A 22,140-nucleotide genomic window follows, 5' to 3' on the forward strand; every position below is an offset into this window, starting at 1 on the left:
GAAGTCTCCCAGTGCCATCAGCCCTGACCAGCACATCCCCAAAAATACTCTGCTGGGCAATGGCAGCTGAGGAGGAGGCAGGGAGAGAAGCAACAGGAGGCAGAAGCATGGACACCATCTAGTTGGGGCAAGGGCTGGAAGGCTGCTACATGTGCTGTGAGCTACTTCTGCATTTCTCTTTTCCCTTCAAGGAAAGCTGTTCCAAAAAACGTGCATGTCTGTGGGAGCTGGGGGCTGTCTGGGAAAGCAACATTCACCTTGGGCCAGAGCCCTTGTAGGTCCTTTCCAACATGTGCTGTAGAGAGGTCTGGGCAGGGAAGATGGGATGGGCATCCAGGGTGGATGCCTGGTGGAGAGCCCTGCCCTGCTCTCTGCTCATGGAAGGGAATGGAGTCACAATGATGGTGACTAAAAAAAAAGAAAAAAAAAAAAAAAAAGCCACAGAACTGAAAAATGGATGATTTGAAATGAGTGAGCAGTGCTGCAGCCTGACCTGGAGCAGATGTTTAACCAATTTGCTCTAAAATTCCCTACTCCCCTCCATTTGCTTTCACAGCAGTCTCATGACAGCAGTGTGAACAAACCAAACCTCTGCTCATTTCTGTATTGGAGACAAAGCTACATCTGCAAAGCCCCAGGGTTACCACACAGATCAGATGTGGCTCCAGACCAACCTAATTGCAGCCCCCCAAAAAGCCCTTCCAGCCATCCAGCACACAGCTGTTCACTGCCAGACAGTCAGACCACTAACCATAGCCCAGCTGTGATCAAGATCATGTGAGAGACAGGAGAGAGGGAGAACTACTCACTCCATGGCTTTTGGGTCCAGGGAAGGACTATTCAAAGACCAAGTTTTGCATAGATGCCATTCCCACGTGGGTACCACTCCCCAGCTCCAGGCATCCCATGATCTCTGCACTTTTCCCCATGCCAAAATCACTCTGATTTTGTGGCCTGGAGATGACAGTAGGAGGGAAGGATGACAGAAAACACACTGCTGGAAGGATGAAAGGCCAGACCCATAGCTCATGTCTCAGATCATCCTGAGGGAAGCCCACCTCAGAGCAGACCCAGCTGGCACTGGGGTGGCTGAGTCAAGAAAGCCACCCTGCAGTCTAGCTGGCCATGGTCTACAGCAACCGTGGCCACCAGATAAGAAAGAGTGGCACAAATAGCTGTCTGGTGGGTCTGTCCCACCCAAAGAAGTGAACTGCTGAAGGTCTTCAGAACACAGCTTTAGCTTAGGGTGCTGGGATCGCAGCTGGAATCACCTTAACTACCCTGCTGCCTGCAAGCCTCATGATAAAGGTGATTTACCAAAGAGAGACAAGCCTTATTGCACTGAAATCCATTTTCCAGGGAGTGAGAAAGGATTGTCAGCAGCAATTTTTTTTAGTACTCCACCCCATCTTGTTGGGGTAGAGCTTCACAGCATTGCAATTCCTTCATCAACCCTCCCCCTAAAACTTTCTCAAAATCTCAAAAAAGAGAGGAGAAAGCTCCTGTGGAATGACCAACAGAGGTAGAACACAGAATAAACTGGAGAAATGGGAACAAATTTCAGGCCTCCACTCACCCTCCTTGTCATTCCTATGGTTGCTTGAAGTGACCTGTTGCTCTTACCAGTTGCACTGATTCTTTTGCTCCTTTTCTTGCACCTTAAATTGCCACATTTTTCAATACACTAGACCTGGAACAGAGCCCTTCAGCAAGAGCATTGGTTTGTGAAAGCAGTGGTTCCCTCTCTTGCTCCTCTCCCACCTTCTTTCCAGGGCTCCCCCAGAGAACAAAGACACCCGACTACTCTCACAGGGGGATGGCAAGAAAGCAGAAACTTTCTTACACACTTTTCTGTGGGAACTTGTTCACAACATATTCACCTAACCCTCAATTCTCACTCAACAGGGCCAGGCTGGAGGAGATATTTTATATTTCTGTTCTGCACCAGCACCCTCCAAGCACATCCAATGTCTCTCTCCAATGACAAACTTGGCAGTATGAGCATCCTGGGACCCTGTGGCTGCAATCTGCAGCACAAAATAGCCAGGAGAGACATCCCCCTGCTCCTGCTGGCTCCTTGCTCATTCCACATCTCTGCAGCCTTCAGTCCCACACCTACCTTCAGTTCAGCAGCTCTACAGTTAAGCAGCAGTGGTTGTAAGGCCAGGCACAGTTTGTATGTTATTCCTTGGCAATACATTAACGGGAGGAGAGGAGAGTGGTTCTAAGTGGGTCATGTAACACCAGCCATTACATTCCCGTTGTTAAGTCAAATGGATTAATTATATTTTATGCCATTAATGTCACCATCTGAAAGAGACAGCTGCAGCATTTTATCACTCAGGGACTTTTTCTTCCCCAAAATTATATTTATGGCTCTGGCGTGTCTGTCTGTAGCTGGCACATTTTAGTGACTCAGAAGACAAGGGGCTGATGATGCCTGGCTGAAGCCAAGTGGTTACTTGTACCATCAGCTTCCCCCACACTGTGTGTATCCCCCACATCTCCATCTCTCTGCTCTCATCTGCTGTCCTGGCCCTCAGTGGTTTCCACCCGCAGCCCCTCTGCAGAGCTGTCAAGATGCATTTACCAGTTCTCATTTATCCTTGTACTTGTTATTCCAGCCACAGCATCCTTTCCACAAGTCTGGCTGAGTCCCAAAATCCAGTCTCTCCCACCATGTAAAGTCCTGGGTCATAGTCACTGCTGCACTCCCAGCACCTGAGGAGTGTGATGGATAATTCACCATTTCCTCCTCATCTCCCTTGGGTTTTGCAGCCTATGATTTCAACAGTATTCAGACTGGATTTTGGAGGCACTGGTCCTACCTCCAGACCTTTTGTGGCTGCTGCAGGTACCAGTGCACTTCTTCAGCATGGTGAGATGTAGCATATTTTATTTGTATGAAAATAACTTTAGTGGATATCAGTTTTTTTGTTTTCCCACCCCCCCCAATAATACCCTAACACTGTAATTTGCCTTATAATTAAGTACTTATATTCTTCAAGAGTGTGGGGCAAATTCTCTCAGTCATACTTCTGTTGGCTGGAGGTAGAAGTCACCTTACCCCTGTGTAAGTGCTTCACGTAACCAGTAACAGTTTGCATCCCAGTTTGGGACCATCCCACTAAGAAAGTGCTGTCTTCTACATAAAATAGCAGGTCTGTTCCCAATAAATGGGAAGCAAAAGGTTCCCTGAGGAATGGAACCTCAAGCCTAGTCCTGCCCATGATCATTTCTGTCCAAACCACCTACCAGAGAGGTCATGGCTAGGCAGCCAGGTCCTTTCCAGCCAATCTGAAAAGCTGGTTGTGGTTTAGAGCTTGAGAAAGCAGAAAAGAAAGGGAAAACACAACAGCAGGGTACAAGCTGGTGTGGGGCTGGGCCACCCTGCAAGCTCTCAGCATTAAATCACTGGAGTGGAAAGGGAACGAGTGGGTGGGTTTTCCTCAGGGAAAGGGCTGGATAGCAGGGGATAGCCAACACTCCCGATTCTCCCAGTTCTGGAACATGACTATATACCAACAGTTAAACAGAACAGAGCCTGATCAGGGTGACTTCATCTTTGGTTGCTGCTAGGAACTTCCCCTTACCTTGCAGTACTCATCGATAGGTATCAGCCGCTTGACCGCAACATCACGGATGTGGCTCCGTCGGAAGAGGATCTTCCCTGAAACAGGAGAAGTGGAGGAAAAAGAGCAGTCAGCACAATGCTGTCTTCTGAATCATTCTCTCAGGACCTGTTCCCTTCATTTCTTGCCATAAGCACCATAGCTACAAAAAAACCCAAGCCCAAAACCCAGCCTGTTCCTTCCCATAGATGAAGTTCCTTACCAGAATAGAGCACATTTAATGTGGCAAGAAAGGCCAAGGGGAGGGGGCAAAATACATTCCCACCTTCTCTCACCAATGTGGCAGTGATGGAAGAGCAGTCTCTACTGAAGCACTGCCTGATACCTTAGTTTGCTGGCAAGTCCTGGGTGTGCAAGTCCACTGGCAAGTGTCAGAGAACTGGACATCCCTGTGGCTGCCAGTGAAGGTGAGCAGGAACCCAGATCTAATGCAGACAGAAGCCAAGCCAAAGGGTTCCCCTCTGTGCAGCTCCTGTGTGGAACTGGTCCTGGAAGCCACAGTGTCAGGACTGCAGCTCTGAGTCAGACCTATAGGTTTTTCCTTCCTGTCTGGGGTTTATTTGTGTGTTCTCCATTAACAAGATCCTCTTGCCACTCTGCTTCCTCTCCTCTGGTTTGTGGTACAGGCCTTTTGCCTTTGAAGTCTAATGAGTCCTAAATGTTTCAAGCTGCTTTCAGAGAGAACAGCTTCTCTGGCATTTAATGAGACAAAAGCCATTAGCAGACAGTGAAACAGATACTGCTGAAGCTGGGTGATCAAAAGGACTGGGACTGGCAGGATTTCCCAAGGCCCCAGGAACTGACACTGCTTTGCAATACAATCACCTGGAAACCTGTGTTTTGAGGGTGGTGATCATGAAGTTCCCTCAAGTACCTCCTGACATCTCCCATACCACAGGAAAGTCTCCTCTTTTTGTCCCTACTTCTATTTCCAATCCCACCACCAAGCCCATGAAGAGCAACTGATGTGTCTGTCCATGCAACCCCTTCACTTATACCACAACACAACCCCCCCATAACACAACCAAATGCAAACAGACAGGAACAGGGAACAGCTCTCTGGAGTCACACAGCCCTTCAGTGCTCCATCAGCTCCTGCAGCAGCCTTTGCTGGAGCTGCAGAATTGCTGGAAACAGAGCCTGGATGCTACAAACCTACCCAAGAACAGGACCTGTTAAAATGTCCACAGACCTATGACAGTTCTAAATTCAGGGCTGGGTTACCCTCTCACTTCTCCCTGATTTGTCCAGGATCTGGAACTTGTGCAGCCTGCCAGTGCATTTTTTTTTAAACAGAGAGGAACTAAGCAAACCCAACTTGCAAGGAGCAAGAACTTTATGGAGGAGCCAAATGTCCTGCTAGGCTCAGTAAATGCAAAATGCTTTCAGAACTGGGCTGTCCAAGGGAGCACCCAGCAATCACACTCAGTACCAGTTCTATACTTGCCCTCCAGTGAAGTCCAAAGGGTCAGCCCAGCTCATACCAGAAAGATTGTTTCTCATTTATGTCCTGCTGACAGCGAGGGGCTGAGACATTCATGGTGGGAAATGCTCTGCTCTGAAATGCATTCCATCTCACAGCCTGCCAGAGCCAAGTCTGGCAGTCTTTATGATAAAGTGAAAAAAAAAAAAATTCCTCTATTCAATCTGTCTTTTAGATTTTGAGGGTGAATAGCCTGGGAACACAGAAACTGTCTGGAAAGACTGGGAGCAACTACTAGTTCAGAGCTCCTGTCCTTGCCTATAGCAATTATTTTCCATCAGACAAGCAATAATCAACAGTTTTCCCTTCTCATCAGCAATCACAGCATATTTGCTGCATAGTTTTCTATTTGAATGATTATTTTTAAAAAGACGAACGCATGACAATAGGCTTTTTGGAAACTGTAGGGATTAGCTGGTTTGGTTTTATGTTTGCCACAATGAAATCACTCATGGGCAGGTACATTATAAATGTCTGAAATAATAAGCTCTGAGTGTGTGAATATTTAAATGTTTAACAAACAGATGCTAATGAATAAGAATAAAATGAATACAGGTTGGGGGAATAAATACAGCAAAACAACTGAAGAATTCTTTAAAAAGCCCAGGCATAGAGCATATTAACAAGCAGGAAATCCAGCTCCTCTCTTGATTTGTTCTAGATCTGATATTTTTCAACAAGGAAACTTACTTTCTAACAAAAAGCTGTTTTTTAACCAAAATGCCTAATCAACATAATTGCAGAGCCAAATATGGCTGTATAAATCCTTGACTTGAAAGGCAAGAGAGAGCAGGAAACTGCTTCCCTCCTGGAAGGGGAAGATGAGCAACTTGCTGGGTCAATAAGGTGCAACATACTCCTGAGCACATTTTCCTTAAACCATATCTGTGAAATGGATCTAACAGCACTGCCCACTGAGCTTTTCATGTGGCCAAAGACCATATCATGCAAAAGAAATGCATGACCTCATTCATCTCTTATCTGCACCCCTCATTGCTGCAGCTTCAGGGGACAGAGGGATGGTGCCCATCACCCACCCCTCATTCTAAGTGTCCCCTGCTTCACCCTGTTTTTTTTTCTGCTGCCTCCAGGAGTTTGTGCTGACTCTCAGTCTGCCACCCAGTTTACTGAGCAATCAGAGTCTCCCTCCTTGCTAGCATAAGAAAACCACCACACAAGGAAATACAAGTTAAATACACTCTCCTTTATACACCCAAACAAAACTATGAGTAGACCGAACATTTATCAACTGGGAATGTGTCAAGGAAGTTGATTTTGGAAACAGAAGGCAGAGATAAGGCACCACTATGGAGCAGCCACCCTGGCAAATCTCCCTGTCCAAGTAGCCAGACTCCAGGACACGCTGTATGCTTTTTCTGCAGCTTGGAAACCTCTAACTCCTAGAGAGAAAAGTGGTGCCTCTGAGGGGGGCAGTGGCTCTGAAGACACCCTGTGCAGAAGCTACACTTAAGTATTATTTTCACTTTGATACAGCTGTAGAAAGCACAGCACAGGCTTCACTTGCCATATATTTGTAATCCCCCCCTTTTCCCAGCAGAAGGTGTGTGCTTTGCATGCTCTTTAAGAGCAATCTGGCAGCATCATTATTCTCCACCAGCACTTTGACTGGAGAAGTCTGAGCAACAGAACCCATCCTTGAAAGTCAGAGGGAAATTTAGAGAAAGGGAGATGAAACATGCAACTCCTTAAAAATCAAAGCAAATGAAGTCTCTGTGCACTGATCTTCAGTGTGAAAAATGACTGGACTGTTCCTTTTCTCCCACATCTCCACTGCCTCTGCATTTATAAAGGACTGCAAAGCATCAGAGAGCTTGGGGAAAGGTCTCCTTATCATGGAGATAAGGAATTAGGGTCTCCAGCAGTATGAGATAGGGTAGGCAGCCCACAAGAGGGGTTAATCTCTCCAAACAAACAGGTAGGGTAACAGGGCTCTGCAAATTATTCCCTCCTACAGGAATTCTCCAGGCAGAGCTGAAGTTATACAGGGGAGTAAAGGGTGGGAAAAAGAAAAAAAGAGGCAGAGGCATTTCAAAAAGCAAAATGGTTGAGGCTCCTCTTGAGCCAGAGGCTGTTACTGGATCTTCAGCAAGCTGGAGGGGCAGAGAACCTGAAACACATCACCCCACTGATCATGGCCACAAACCAAGCCAGATATTCCAAGAGTGTAAAACTGTCTGTGCCTCTTGTTTTACCCCAAAGGACTCCCCCCACTCTCCTCCCACCCCACTGCCTTGGAAAGAATTCACTTCTCTGCACCTTTCAAATCACATCCAGATTTTCCCTGGCACTGGTTCCAAACTCACTTCAAAAAAAAAAAAAAAAAAAAAAAAGGCAGCCCCAAATGTACACATAATTAGTCCCAGCCCATGGAGCAGCCAGCAACGTGGGCTATTCCTAGGATGGGGAAACAGGAGTGGGAGACAGTGCTTCCAGGAGCCCCACACTTCCCATCTGTTTGGCAAAGTCCTGTGCTGTGCACGCATCCTGCCAAAAAGGAGGGGGACGAGCAACAGGCTTCTGGGGCTGTCCTGGGCATAGCATAGGCATGGAATTCCATACATTGGGAAATGAAGATGAATTAAACAGTGATCCCCTCAAAGCAGTCCCTGACAGTCTCACAGTCTGAGGTCCTGTTGGAGGGAGCACAGTTGGTCCTGTTAGTTTACCAATTTACTGAGAAAACTACAGAGCACAACAAGAGAAGGAGCAAGACATCTCTCAGGCATGGGATGAGGTGGCCAGAGGAATAGATTGAAGAGATACAGTCTCCAAAAGAAAAGAGTGGGGAGCTCCTAAGGCTTCAACAGCTGCTATCTATAAGATAGGAAAAGGATTCTAGCCTGGGCTAAGACACTGAACCTCTTCAGGGCATCACTGGGTCAGTCTGTTGATGCAAGAGAAGATACTTTTTCTTCCCCACACAGCACAACAGCAAACTTTGGTCTCTTGGCTTCATACCCCAAACAGCTGGTTCTCTGCTACTGCAGGGCAGCAATGGCCTTGCTGTTCTTCCCACTGAAAAAACCCAAAAAAACAACCAACCAACCAAAAAAAAAATACAAAAAACCCCTACAAACCACCACCACAAAATAAACCAAAACCCCTCAGCAGCTCTTCTTCATGATCCAGAGAGTGGAACTGCATCAAAAGATGCCCCAAAACCTTCTCCAAAGCCCTACTGCAACCCATTGATGTAAGAACTCATTCCAGCTCTGATGAGGATGCAATGGGGAAAGCCAGGTTTGTAGCTGGAAAATTGAGGAGTTGTCCACTACCTCCTGCACAGGACATGTGTGGGGACCTACTTGCATACCCACAGGTGTTCTGGGAGAAAAGCCCCAAAACATGGGGCAGCACTGAAGCCCGTGCTGAGCAGGTCAGGCTGAGAAAAGAGAAGAGAGAAGGAATCACCCTGCTTTTTAAAATTATCCCACTAAACCTCCATTTTCCTCCTCCCTCCCTGGGAGTGCACTATTGTCTGTAGCTAAAGCTTCCTAAAAAGCAATTTTACAGCCAAAGTGAGCTCAGCCTCAGGCAACCCCTCCTTGCTGAGGCTCACGTTTCCAGTGAGGCAGACTGGCCAGGATTTGCTCCAGGCCACTCAGGCTGTAAGAAGTTTGGAAGGCTCCACTCTCCTTATAAAAGCTGTTTCCTGAAAGATCTGGCACAGCCCTGACACAGCAGGCCCAACTGAGGTCATTTGTTTTCTTAGTTCATTCTTTCCTGGGGTCTCCATACCATCATCTCCCAGCCAACACGTGTAACCCTTACTGTGAGCTCCTGCAGGCTAGGAAGGAGCTGCCCAGCACGATGTCCCCAGGGCTGGGGACAGATCTCCTCCCTCTTCACAGCTGCTCCTTACCCCAGGGACCACAGCTAATGCCATGCAAGGGCTGGGTGACACCAGAGCTGCTTCCAGGGGCCATCCTCAGCACCACATGAAGGGAGGCAGGCAGTGTCAGTGGCTTGAAGCCAGCAAAAGTAGCCAAGAGTCCACTCCAAATTCCCATATAGAGTGGTAGAGGATTTGCAGGCACAGTGCAGGAGCACTGCAATGTCCTGCCAGACCAAACTGGTCCCCATCAAGCTGTGGGAGCGTGGTCCCAACACCTGGGAAGGGGCAGTCCCTGGCTCTACACACCAAGTGCAATTGCTCTCCTCTGCCTAGGGGACCAGCTTTATGACTCTGCTTCAGAAGAGGTGAGAGGGCTGAAGGGCTTACACTTGTGAGAGCATTTTCTGGTACCATCAAAAACCTACTTCAAAAGACCAGAAGTCTCTAGATACTTCCCAGTTGCCAAATCCTCAAAGCAAACATTAACCAAAAAAAAAAGCAACACAAAGCAAAGACAGTTCCTGGAGGCTGGATGTTGTAACTACTGAGTAATGATGGAACTCTTCCCTTTCCAGGAAACCTGACAGGCAAACCCAGCTGGCATCTTCTCAGAGCATGGTGGTGACTGAGTTTGGGACACTTTAGGGGTTAGCTAAGAAAGCCAGAGCTGCAGGAGATGCAGGGCCACAGCAGACACTTGTGAGAACTGCAGTAGCCGTAATATCTAATGTTACTCTACAACAGACTTCCCAGAAAGCAGTGTCCACTGGAGCCATATTTCCACTGGTAATGACATTCAGATGCGTAAAGTGTCACTCATATTAGGACTGGGAGCAAACTACAGTACTCACAGAAGCAGAACACAATCAAAACGTGTAAAAAACGTGTAAAAAGTGTAAGCATATTAGAGCCACATTTTGCAGAGAAAAATACCCAGGCTGTTTGCACTGAGCTCACCTGGGTGGCACCCCCAGGCAGAGAGAAAGTTTGGGTTCAGCTCTAAGTAACAAAACCTGCTGCCAACCCCACCTGGGAAGACCAGGAGCTGCTCCAGACAGGAACCACACTGCTTTGCACACCTAGCACAGCCAGGAACTACTAGAAGAGCCCTCCCTTATCCCCAAATGAAGTCTTTCAGAGGCAGACACAGCTTGCAAACCATCTCACTAAGGAAGTATGGCTCATCATACTGCTCTGGAGCAAGACACCAGCACCCAGCTGCTCCACGATGCACAGAAAAGACAGGAGGGAACAAGCAATGTGATTCCCCTCTCTTAACACAACAACTTCCCTGAAGCAAGAGCAATTCTGAAGCTGCACCATGAGACCAGGCAGATGCAAGAGGATGGTCCTAACTCCCTAAAACTGCTTTTTTGACACAAGACCAAGGCTTTATTTTCCAGTATCTTCAACCCCCTTTTTCCTCCAATGGAAATCCAGTGACATGATTGCTGCCTTCCAAAAATAGCAGCATTTTGGTGGGAAATATCTGCAAGTGCAGCATGGCCAAATCATATGTCCAATTTTTCCAAGTTATGACCTTTGCCAACTTGGCTTCCAATTTTCCTCCCCACTCCTTGCTGGAAGGAGTACTTGTACAACAGCAAGGTCTGGTTGTGCTTCGCTTCTGCTGATGTTACCAGACAAGGACAACCCAGAATCTGAGACCCCTCTATGAGAAACCCAGACAAGGCTCTCCTGCTCAGAAAGGGGGACGGTGGGGGGTAAATTATTTTCTTCATGCCAGTCAGAAAAAAAAGTAAAGCCCACTAAATGCTTTTATGCTTCCAGAAAAGCCACAAGGCAGAGTACAGCACAAAGGACCTCACAGGCGCTGCAAGTGATTACAGTACCATGACATTTCTAAATATGCTCATCAGCTACTTGGGGGTGGAAGTAAAGACAACCCCATGGTCAAAGCCATTAGCTATGGGTGCATGAAACACTCCCAGGGCCACATCAGACTGGCTGTTTTTTCAAGGCACATTAAGGTTCTTTTTTTTCCTGTAGCAGCAGCAGCACCCTAGGGCAGCCAAAAGCAATCCCTCCCACCACAGGGTTTGCTGTGGATCGTTGCCTCTGTTCTGCAGCCACACAGAAACTCAGCTGCACGCTGGGCTGGCAGGGCTCACTTCATGCCACAGAAATCCTGACTTTGAGCAACTGGTCCTGAACATCACGGGAGGAAAGCAAGACTGTCAATCAGCTTGATTTACCATGTGGAATTTAGTTGTTTTTTTCCTCCTCTCTGGGATGGCTTTGAGTCGCACAGGACAGACAAAGAGCAGTTCCTGGGGAGCCTTACCCCATACTCCCATACTCAGCCCTGTGCTGTGCTGGCCAGACCTCTCCAAAAACAAGCAGGGTTGCTCCTGGCAGAAGCTCTGCAAGCAGAGTTGCTTAGCTGAAGTCCCTCACTAATGCTTTCTGGAGGGAAAGATAAGTGATTGTGAGGTTTAACCCTTGCTAGGCACATTACAAACAAATACAAATGTTTTAATGGACACAGTGCTGGCCAAGACCTTGCTATTGCTCAGATGGTTCAGGAGATAAGAGCTAAAGCACGTGTATGCTCACACAGGTGCTGAGAAAAAGTTCATGCCATGCCAAAACCAGCAAGGTTTCTGATGGATCCTACTTGCCTACCTGGCAGAAAGGGAATGATCCTTTGCTTGGGGTCCTTCTGCCCTCCTTCCATCGGAAACTTGTCCAGCATTTGCATCTAGAAAAGGAAAGGCAAGAGAGGTATTACAGCCAGTGCTTAACTTGCATGACACAAAGCCACCCTCCCCAGGAGGAGCTGAAGCTCATTCTCCAAAGCAGCAATGTCCCAGACATCATTCATGGCACCATCAGCTGTGGTGTGACAGCCCCCAGCACTGAGCATACTGAGCACTGCCAGACACACAAGATTGTAGCAGCATCTTCACTAATTTCAAGATATTTCCCACCACCAGTGTTGCTCATCACTACCATTCTGCTAAGCAAGGGTGATTCATGTAACCTGCATTTCTGCAACTATTAAGTTTCATTTTTTAGGACCTTGGTCACTAAAAGGAGTATTTTAAGCTTATAAGAGCAAGCATAGCACAGCACTGACACAGTTCCTGGACTAGAGGAGCCAACTCATGTTTGCCTGCAAAAGGCCATGTTTGGCAAATTCTTTGTGCTACGCAGGCTTGTAGCACAAATGTTCTGTGGAATTAAAGTTTTATAAAATCTTCATCATTAAATGAATAATTTCCTGGCTGATGCAACTGCATCAGTACATTTAGTCAGCAAAGAGAGGTAATACCCAGCTCCTGCTCTTGCTGGGTTCCTGCACTGGTGCTTCCACACATGCACACAATTTTCTTGCAGCTATTGTGGTGCTTAATGCTGGTGCCCTGGCAGGAGCCACGTCCTCAGCATTTCCTTGACTTGGTCTTGCTGCAAAACACCATTTGGACTGTGGCCTTTGCACTTTACAGAGGAAAGAGCATGCCCAGCCACTGGACCAACCACACAGATACTCCCTACTTTGAAAGGAAGGGGAGGGAGATACAAACTGTCCCTTGTTTTCTCTGCGGCACGGAACTGAGCTCTGTTTCCCACCATCTGAAGAGCTCCCTTGTTCCCAGGATATCTGAAATGGGTCCTTGCCCTCTCCTATTGGAGCTACCACACTCTGCCTAAATAATTAAGCACTTCTGGAAGACAACCTGCCCAGGAAGTATCCTAAGCACCTACAAAGTTTAAAACAGCCGTTCTCCTGTGGGACAATTAATATTTAAAGTATTTTATGCAAAGAGGAAACTGAAACCAGAACCATTCCTGTCCCATGAGAGGCCCCTGCAGGCAGCCCTGGCCCAGCCTGGCAAAAGGATGAGCATCACCCAGCAGCCAGACACTGCCTGCTCCCTCCTTCTCCTTCCTGCCTGCTGCTCAGCCCTGCAGCCTCAGCAGCCTCTGGGGGTCTGTGCAGGGCCAGGCTCAGGGGTCCCCACACCCCCTGAGGATGTGTCCTACCTGGCTGACTGCTTTTCATGGCTTTTATTCTTTGGCATCTATTTTACTAGAGGGTTCCACTGCTTTTTACAGAGGGTCTCTGTTTCTAGCTAAGGGCTGTGGATCCCTCTGCTGCTAGGCAGGAGCTGGTTTAAAGCACTGCAGTGCCAATGCTAAACCCTTTTTGATGATACAGCTCTCCACACCCCTGCACAAGCAAAATCTGTGGGTTTTTTTCCTTGGATCTCCAATGCATCAGGATAAAATCCTTGAGGTTTGGTGGAGGGGGGGGGCATAATGAAAGAAGTATTTTTCCTACACTTTAAGAAATAAAAAACCTCCCCCAACATTCCCGAAGACAACAGGAAAACCAAAAGAAGCTCTCAAATATTCTCTTCAAAATGAAAACAAGACAACTCAAAACCAGGATGACACTAAGCACAAATGGAGCCTGTTTACAGCTCCTTCTCAGGAAAAAAAAAAAAAAAAAGTAAATGGTTTACAACAAAGAAAATTATTTCAGACTCAGCAATAACTGGGGACTGTGGTGACGTTACCAGCAGCCACAAAGTGAGACCAAGCAGGGTTGAGGAAGGACTTTCCTCCCTGAGGCACTGCAGGCTCCCTGGGCATGCAACAGCCTCTTCTTCCCCTCAGTTCACTAAAATAAAGGCTGACACCACATCCCTGTTCCCCTGCAAAACAGCCGTGCTGTGCCGTGGCAGAGAGGTGCCTCTGGCCCTGCTCTTCCTGTTGGGAAGAGCTTGGGAAAGCTTGTGACTAGTGAAGGGTGAGCAAAACAAGCTGCAAACAGCACACATCTGATTGCTGTTAAGCAACGCAATACTTGAGTCACTGAGAGTTTTCCCCTCCTCTCAGTTTTGAAGGGGAGCTGAGGATCTCTCACTCCTGGGAGCACCCGAAGAGCGTGAGCTGATTCCTCCTGCATGCACGTGTCTGGACTGCACCTCTGGCCAGATCTGCTCCCAGCCATGTGATCCCACCAAACCTGGCCAGAACTTCAGCCCAGAAGTTCTCCATTTCCTTTTGCTTGACCGAAAGTGCCTCTTGCAGTGGCTGCTCAGTGAGCAGGAAGCAGTTCAGACTCTCCCTGCTGCCCCCCATCCCAGCCTTGAGCCCCCAGCATCACCCCAACCACATCAGAGACTGCACTGGCCGAGTGGGTTCCTACCATTATGCCTGGTCACTCACAAGCTGCTATCTCTTTTTTAGCTGAAGGGAAGAAAAGAAGTTGTAAAGTGCCTGAAGCACCCTCTGGCATACACTGAAAGAGGAGAAGGAGGGGAAGGAGCAAGGCAAAGAGGTCAGACCCATAGATCCCACCCAGCCTGGCTGCCACATCATGCAGCTTCGGAGAAGGCAGCAGCAAAAACTAGTTCATCAGTTTTATGAGGAATAAGCCTGTGGCTGAAGAACAGCTAAAAAACCCTCTCCAAGGAAAACAATCCCAGCTCCAGCTGTAGCAGTGGTAGGCAGTTTGGGTTAGCAAGATACAAGAGCACACATGTCTGCAGAAATCCAGTCCATGGGGCAGGGGCTGATGGTTCTTCTGTAGCATTACACACAGTAAGGCTGAGGTGAGGAAAAGCACGGAGCAGCAATGGGAAAAAGTCAGCTCCAGAGACACAGAGGAAGCCAGCTGGCAAGGCTCGAGGTTTTGAGGCTCCCTCTACCCTTTCTGGCCCATCTTGCTCCTACTGATTGTGCAGGATAGGGACTACAGCACAGATTGTTACAGTGCTCTTCCTCAGGAAAACCAAGGGGAGCAGGCACAGCCCTGGAAAAGGGATGGCACAAAGCTAAAAGCGCAGCAACCCCACAAGCACTGTGATGCACAAACAGGGAGCAGGAGATGGTCTGCAGAAACAGAGGCACTCCAGTGACAAGTCTTCCTGGGAAAGCACCTTTCTGCTTGGCCTCAGCAGGAAACTCACTCCGCAGAAGACAAGGAATTGTAGAAGGGAGACCATCAGCACAGGAAGACTCCCACAGATCATTTCAGCAGCAAGGGTTTCAATCCAAGCTCCAAACAAGATTGCTCACACCACATTTCCAGAAGGGAGGACTTGCCTCGCCATCCCAGATCCCAGGGAGAGGAGGAGACAGGGCAGGTGAGAGGCAGACAGACACCCAGCCCTTCAGAGGAGCATGGATATCCCCAGCAAGCATGGGAGAGCACAGACAGACCAAGAGCCAGCCTGCGTCTCAGCACTGCCTCAGGCAGGACAGGGAGAAAAACGAGAGGCAAAAAGAAACAATGACTTTATTGTTTCCTCCCCTCCCAAGATTATTTTAAGGGATTTATGACAGAAAAAAAATTAAAATAAAAAAAAAAATAAAGGATGCAGTTTAAAGCATTTTGTTTTGTGCTTCTATTATGCACGAAGCTCCCAAAATTAGGACCAGGACACAGATGCCCCAGCGGTGCATCTGACCCATGCTGGGGGTTGCTCATCAAGAGAGGGCACATTCATCCACATTTATCTCCACCACCAATTTATCTTATCAATTAGCTGTTTTTCCTCCTAACCCAGAAATGCCTGTGTAGTGAGTCTTTCTGGAGAGAGGCATAGCTGAAGGTCTCCAGTCATGACAGGAGGGCACTGTCCCCATGGCCAAGCTGTCATTTAACAGGGCAGGTGATAACACCAGCAGGGCCACCTGGGGAGAGGGAGCCTTTCAAAAGCAGCTTTGTATCAACAACCACCACTTTGGGGAAAAAAGCTTCTTCATTAAGAGGAAACTCTCAGATAAAATCCTAATTGAATCAATTAAGAGTGCTGTGGGCTGCAGGGAATCCTAGGGAGAGGGGAATGTATGTGCTCAGCAGTATTCCCGGGAAGCAGAACAGTCAGGAGGGGCTTTGCACAAATAAGAGCTGATGGTGTAATGCCAGAGGGATACACCATGCAGATGGAGTAATGCCAGAGGGATCCGTCTGCTGGAGGAGCAGGGCCTCAGCTCCAGCAGCCTATGAGCAGGCCCTATGGCTTTCTGGCCAAAATCAAAATCTGAGAAGTCTCTGCAAAAAAGAACAAACCTCTCAAGCCAAATGCCTTCCACAATAAAATAGAAAAAAAATCCCTTCTAAAATAGAGTGGTGAAGAAAAAAACAACAAAATAGTTTTTCATTTAACTCTGATATGGTGGAAAGAAAAATGTCAGGGGGAAATGCACAGAGGTCCTGCATCCCCCTAATAACAATGTACCAGAAGGCCATGGGATTAATGCTGCAGCAAAACCTTGCAGCCTGGGGACTGCAGGATGTGCTTTTGCCAGGCTTATCTAAAGCCCAGACAATCCACTATTGAGTGTTAGGGCTTGTGTGGCATCTACCAGGGCTGCAGAAGAGAAAATCTTTGCCTGCTTATAGAAAGGATGGTTGTTCATGTCACTGAACAGCAAGGTACCCCAACACAGGTGGGATGGAACACACAGGTGAGCAGGGCAAACTCTTCCACTCTCTGACAACACCAGGAGCTGAGGTCAGAGCCAGGCCATGAGCTGTAATCACAGGCATGGAGCAAGGGAAATTCTCCCTTCTCTTATCAACAGCATTTGCTTTGGCTCAGTGATGGAGGTTTGGTGTAAAACCACATTCCTCTTTCTTGGTCTAGGGTAGAGCTTATCTACCCTATTCCTCCACCGGGCACATCTGTTATCCAGGGCAGAGCAGTCAGCTTTTGACACCACCCAAAGGGGAAAAAGGAAAAGGAAAAAGAAAAAAAGAGTTCAACAAAAGGCTTCAGAGTATGGCCAAGTGCGTGGCAGCAGAACCACAGGAGACTCCTTGTGAGAGCAGCAGCCTCCCCCCCTGAGAGAAGGCAGCAGCTTCCCACAGGGGAAAGATGCATCTGAGCCAAGTCTGCTCTCATCCCACACTCCCAAATTCCCTGTCAGCCCTGTCCCTCATGAGGGGGAATGCTGCAGGCAGACACACACACACACACACACACACACACACACACACACACACACAGGCTGCCCCACTGTCCCTGTGGTGGCCAGCTCTAGATGAGGTTCTTCTAACACACTGCTCCCCCTGACCTCCATGCACTGGGCAGGGCATCAGTCAGGTCTCCTCCTATAGAGTCTTCCTCCAAATTTGATGCCTGGAGGGTCAGCATCCCACTGAGATCCAAAGCAATTGGAAAGAGGAACAGGTCCAGCACCTACCACCACGGCAGCACCCTGGGCCCATGGACATGTGACAAGGGACATGGGCATGCACTGAGAAACTTTGCAAATGTGCTCCTGCAGATCAAAGCATCCTCATAGCCCAGAGCCAGCAGGTTGGGGAAACATCTGTCAAGCAGATAGCCCAGAAAAGAGAAAGATGTCTGGCAGAGCCTCATGGGCTACTGATGTTTAGTTTCTGTGATCCTACAAGAGGCACCTTCCCTGCATCCAAGCAGACTGTTTGTGAGGAATCCTGGTGAAAACACGACAGAGGATAGAAGGATCAACACAGAGCAACCTGATCTCCCAAGTGTGGAGATACTGAATGCAGGAGGCCAGGCCTGGGGGAGGATTTGTTCAATGGCCAGAGTCAGTTGACTGTTCAAAAGCAGTAAAGGGAGCTGAAGAGCAGCACTATTGACCAGTTTCTTAATTACCACAGTTCCACCCCAGTCCCTGCGTTTCTACTGCAAGGGATGAGTTCAAGGGCATTTCTCATTTACAAGGCAGAAGCAATCCTGACCTCATCACTAGGAAATGGCATCACAGAGGATGGATTGTGAAAACCTGATGGAAAACTTTAAGCATTGCTCAACAACAGACAAAAACTAATTAACTGAGGTCAGAGAAGAAAAAAGGCTACACAAATTGGCAGCAGCTGCCACTGCAAGAGAAATTTCCTGCAAAATCACAGGAAGCATTAGACAGAGGGAGACATCAGTGCCTGGGAATAACTCACTGGCACGGAGGAGGCAGCAGGAGCAGGGCAGGTCACATCCCTCCAGCCCCCAGAAGCCCTGAGACTGAGCCACCACCAGGTCTGTCCTTGCCCATAAACCACAAACTGGGGGAGCCAGTAGGATCTGCCAGAATGTGGGGGCTTGGGGGATGTGCCAGCTTTAGGTTCACAGGTTTGGTCTTCCAAAGAGCAACAGGGCAAAAAGGATGGGAGGTACTTCCAGCAGAAACCTCAGCCACACTCATTCCAGTTTAAACAATCAAGACCAGAACCAGCACTGCACAGTCCTGGGGCTGCCAAGATTCCCACCAAAGGAGATACTCAGCCCCAAGTGTAACCTCTAAAAGTGTTAACCTTGGTGTAAGGAGCCTCCCATTTCATCATCCTGCCTTAAAGACACAGAAATCATTAAAAAATTATCAAGTTTGTTTATCAGTGATGAGAGGATAGGAGTTTCTAGTCACCAGTATCATCATCAGAACCAACACCATGGGCTAATTGCAGTAGGTGGACACGAGTCATGGAAGAAGAAATATCCTTGTTTCCAGATACATCTCTCTCTGGTCAAGCCAGGCCCTAGACCTGCAGAGATTTCAGTGGCTGTTCTGTGCTCATCTACAAAGCATATGTCCAAGAGCATTAAAAAAAAAAAGGTTCATTCAAAGTCTATGTTTTCAAAAGCAACCAGTAGCTCCAGGTGTCCACTCTGAGACACCCAGAAAGAAACCAGAGGACAGACAAAGCTGCACCTTCCCCAGACCAGCTCTTGTAAAGCTGGATGAGACACCACAGGATGGTGGGATCCCAGCAGCATCTCCCATTTTTGGATGGCCCAAACAGCTCCTGAAAAGCATTAACTTCTCTCTTTTTGTAAGCCTGTCAAGATCATAACTTAGAGACAAAGGAGAGAGTTTAGTGCTTAAAAAAAGAAAACCTAAAATGTGTAGATGAGCACCAAGCAATCTCCATTACCACAGCATCCTCACGGAGATGCTGATCCTTCTGTTTGCTTCTTGGATGACTAAAATATATCAGGTTTTAGGTTTGATTCATTGGTGCTGAATCCTGGAAGTCATCATTCTCTTATACATTGCTTTACTCATCCATTTTCCACTTAATTTCTGGTAATTGCACCCTGTAGATGGCATTAAGCCAGACAGGCAGGCCCCAGGCTGCACAGATGAGCACTCAACCCAAGCACCAGGAGCAGAGCATTAATACCACCAAAGAACCCATACAGCATCCATAATTCACCAGAATAAGTCAGATGGAGGAAATTACTCTTGCTGGTGGACATCCTTGGGAACAGAGCAGCAATACCCGGGGGGTGATGATGGTCTGTGTTGCTTCCTCTTCCCCATTGTATCCATGAGAATGTCCCAGCCCGGGCTGTCACACCAGGAAATACCCCTGGAAGGAGCCTTGGCACAGGAACAGGGAAGAATTGTGCCACATGCCCCAGTGTGGGGTAAAAGATGACAGAACTGGCACCCCAGCCATTGCTGGAGCTGTCACAGCAGCAGCAGCCTCAGGAAAGGCTGCAATGTTCATGTGCACCCACATCCTCCTCTCTAGAACCCCAAGGAAGCTCAGAAGATGGAGAAGGCATGAGAATGAGCTTCTGTTGGGGAAAAGGAAACAATGGTGGAGAAATAGCAACAAATTTGCCCTATTTCATAAGTTGAACAGCTGAGGATGAACACCCAGGGAGCAGACTGTGCTCACTCCAACCAGACCCAGCTTCACATCCAATATGATGCTTCACACCCAGAGGCAACCTTCAGTCCAGCATTTCAGGGATGGGTCACAGAGACTCCACACACAAATGCCACCCCATTCTGAGCAGCACACTTGAGGAAACCCACTTGTCCCTAGCTTCTCCTCCAAATAACTCATGGTTTGATTTCTCTTTGACCCCTCCCTTCCCCAAAAACCTTCCCCAATCCAGATGAGGAGAAGCAGACCTGTGTACATTCCTTCCCTGAAATAAATGCAAGGGTTTAAGTCTGTAGCAGGCCCAGACATGATGGGACAAAAGAGAAGGCATTTGAGCTGCAGGCAGTGAGGCAAAAGCTGCAGTCCTGCCACCAAGGAGAGCACTGCTGGTCAGAAACATCAGCCTCATGATCCTCCTCTTGCATCAGGCTTCTTGCTGTCTGTTTTCCCTGCTGTTCCCTCTCCAAACCTCATCTGCTGAATGAGTGCTGTCAGCAGAAAGGCCTCCGTGGGGAGGTTTTTGTCTCCACAAAGGGACAGCTTCATTCTCCATGGGTTCATGGTGGTGTCCAGCAAGAACAGCTCCATGGCAGCCAGTGCAACCACACAGATGGAAAAAAAAAGATACTGCAAACCCTCCAAAACCAGGGTCTCCACAGCAAACTCAGGAGTCCTTAGCATGCCCATGCTCCTTTCCAGCCTCTCCCACCTGGACAAGAAAATTCTCTGTCTAGAAGAGACAGGAGCTGAGAACCCTGGAGCCCCAGGTAGACAGCCCCACGGACAGCATGAACCAGCCCATCTCCTGTGGGAAGCCACCAGTGTCCCCACTCCATCTGCACCAGATGTGCCTCCCCCACGGAGCATGCTGTCCTTGTATTCCTCCATTGAAAGAAAGGGTGGGAATGCCTGATGCCAAGTTCAGTGGTGCCCAAAATCTCAGGCTGGGCAGAAAGCCTCTGCAGCCAGTGAAAAAACCCACAGGCACTGCAGGGAAGCACTGCTGAGCTCAGAGAGTCCCTGCCAGAGGGCTGGAGCTGGCCAAGAAATTCCACTGACTGCAAAACCAGAGAGCTGCCATCCATGGTGTCTGCTGAAGGAGACAGCATCCTGGCTTATGAAGGGGTGTGTGAGTGGTGGGGATGGGCCATGGGGAGCTTCTAGGGCTGTGTGAAGCAAGATGCAATGAAAATCCATGGGGAATGCTATCCTGACCTGGGATAGTCACCCCTTCCCAGGACCTGGAGGCAGCAAACACGGAGGCACCGCAGAGGAGCTCCAGCAGCAGGCAAAGTGCAGCAACCCTGCTGCATTTAAACATAAAAATGCAGAACAACCCTAAGAAGTATGATCTTTGACAGCTCCTAATCTTAGAGCTCTTTTCGAAGTGTAGTCACACCACAGAGATAGCAAGAGAGAAAACCTGAAAAGCCTCTGGTCAAAAACCACCCCAGTTCTGGGGCTTGAAGCAGGCACCTGTTGGCAGATGGAAAGAAATTGTCCCCCAAACAGAAACCACAGAGCTCACTGGGAACTTGCCAAAGGAATCCTTTTATTTCCTGAAGGTGGTGGGAGGGGTAGGAGGGGGAGAGGAGGGAAACTGGAAAATGCTGATCTGCTAAGAAAGATCAGCAGATAAGTATTCGTTTCAGTTCATGTTTCAATTTGAATGATAAAAACCAACCGCTGAAACGAAAAGGATTTTTAAAATGTTTTCAGTGATTCATCACAGGGAAAGCTTCTTTAGAAAAAAAAAAAATAGTGAAAAACCAAGAGAACATTTTACAAATACTGAACTGAGTGTTTAAATTTTAGCAAAGGAAGAAACTAACTTTCTTCCCAACTTAGAACGAGGAAAGCTCAAAATTTTGGAGAGCTGCACAGCCTTCCAGCTGGCTGGGCACTCTGCACAGGTTAACACAAAGCCTTCTTCAGTGGCCATTTCATCACCCATTTTCAGCATGCATGCCCACAGTTAAAAAATACAGGATTGCAACTTTCTTTTTACCAAGACTGGGTGAAACTTCTAGGATTTTCGGTCCCTACTGGGGATGCTGGTAATTTCCACAGCCCAGTGCAGCCCGGGGCAGGAAAGGGGCAATGCCTGCTGTCAGCAGCTGGTCTACAAGCAGGAATTCTCAGACAGGGAGGAAGATCCACAACTTAGTTTTCTAAAAAACATTTCTTCCATTTTTCAGCAATATTTTTTCCTTTAAAAAAATCTCAAAAAAAACCCCCAAAAATGGCAGCTGCACTCTGCAAGACTAAGCACCTCAACCCTCCCCCACTGATGGTGTTGGGAAAGTCGTGGGGTGACTGGGCAAGGTGTCCACCTGCCTGAGAGGGAAACTGAACAATTTAACTGAACATACTGAACTTTGAGCTGCAGCACAAGACAGGGAGAGGTCTCCTCTCCACCCCAATCTCCATTCCTGTCCTTCCTGGAACCATTCTGCAATGTGGGCTGGTTTGCTGCCAGGTTGGGAATAGGGCATCAGGCCCAGAGGAGTCCCAAATCAGAAATATC

At 48.1% G+C, this 22,140-nt stretch overlaps 1 protein-coding gene across 2 annotated transcripts in view; it reads right to left on the reverse strand.

Annotated features, from left to right (window-relative positions):
* Positions 1 to 22,140, reverse strand: part of SH3PXD2B (SH3 and PX domains 2B) — a 68,132-nt gene that overhangs the window by 24,246 nt on the left and 21,746 nt on the right. For both annotated transcript variants that reach the window (XM_071758509.1, XM_071758508.1), the window contains exons 3-4: positions 11,618 to 11,693; positions 3,594 to 3,670 (exon numbers count right to left, since the gene is read on the reverse strand). In XM_071758509.1, the coding sequence (XP_071614610.1) occupies positions 3,594 to 3,670; positions 11,618 to 11,693 (153 nt within the window). The remainder of the gene's footprint in view (positions 1 to 3,593; positions 3,671 to 11,617; positions 11,694 to 22,140) is intronic.

Source organism: Heliangelus exortis, chromosome 15 (genome assembly GCF_036169615.1).
Source record: "Heliangelus exortis chromosome 15, bHelExo1.hap1, whole genome shotgun sequence".
Taxonomy (NCBI): Eukaryota; Metazoa; Chordata; class Aves; order Apodiformes; family Trochilidae; genus Heliangelus; species Heliangelus exortis.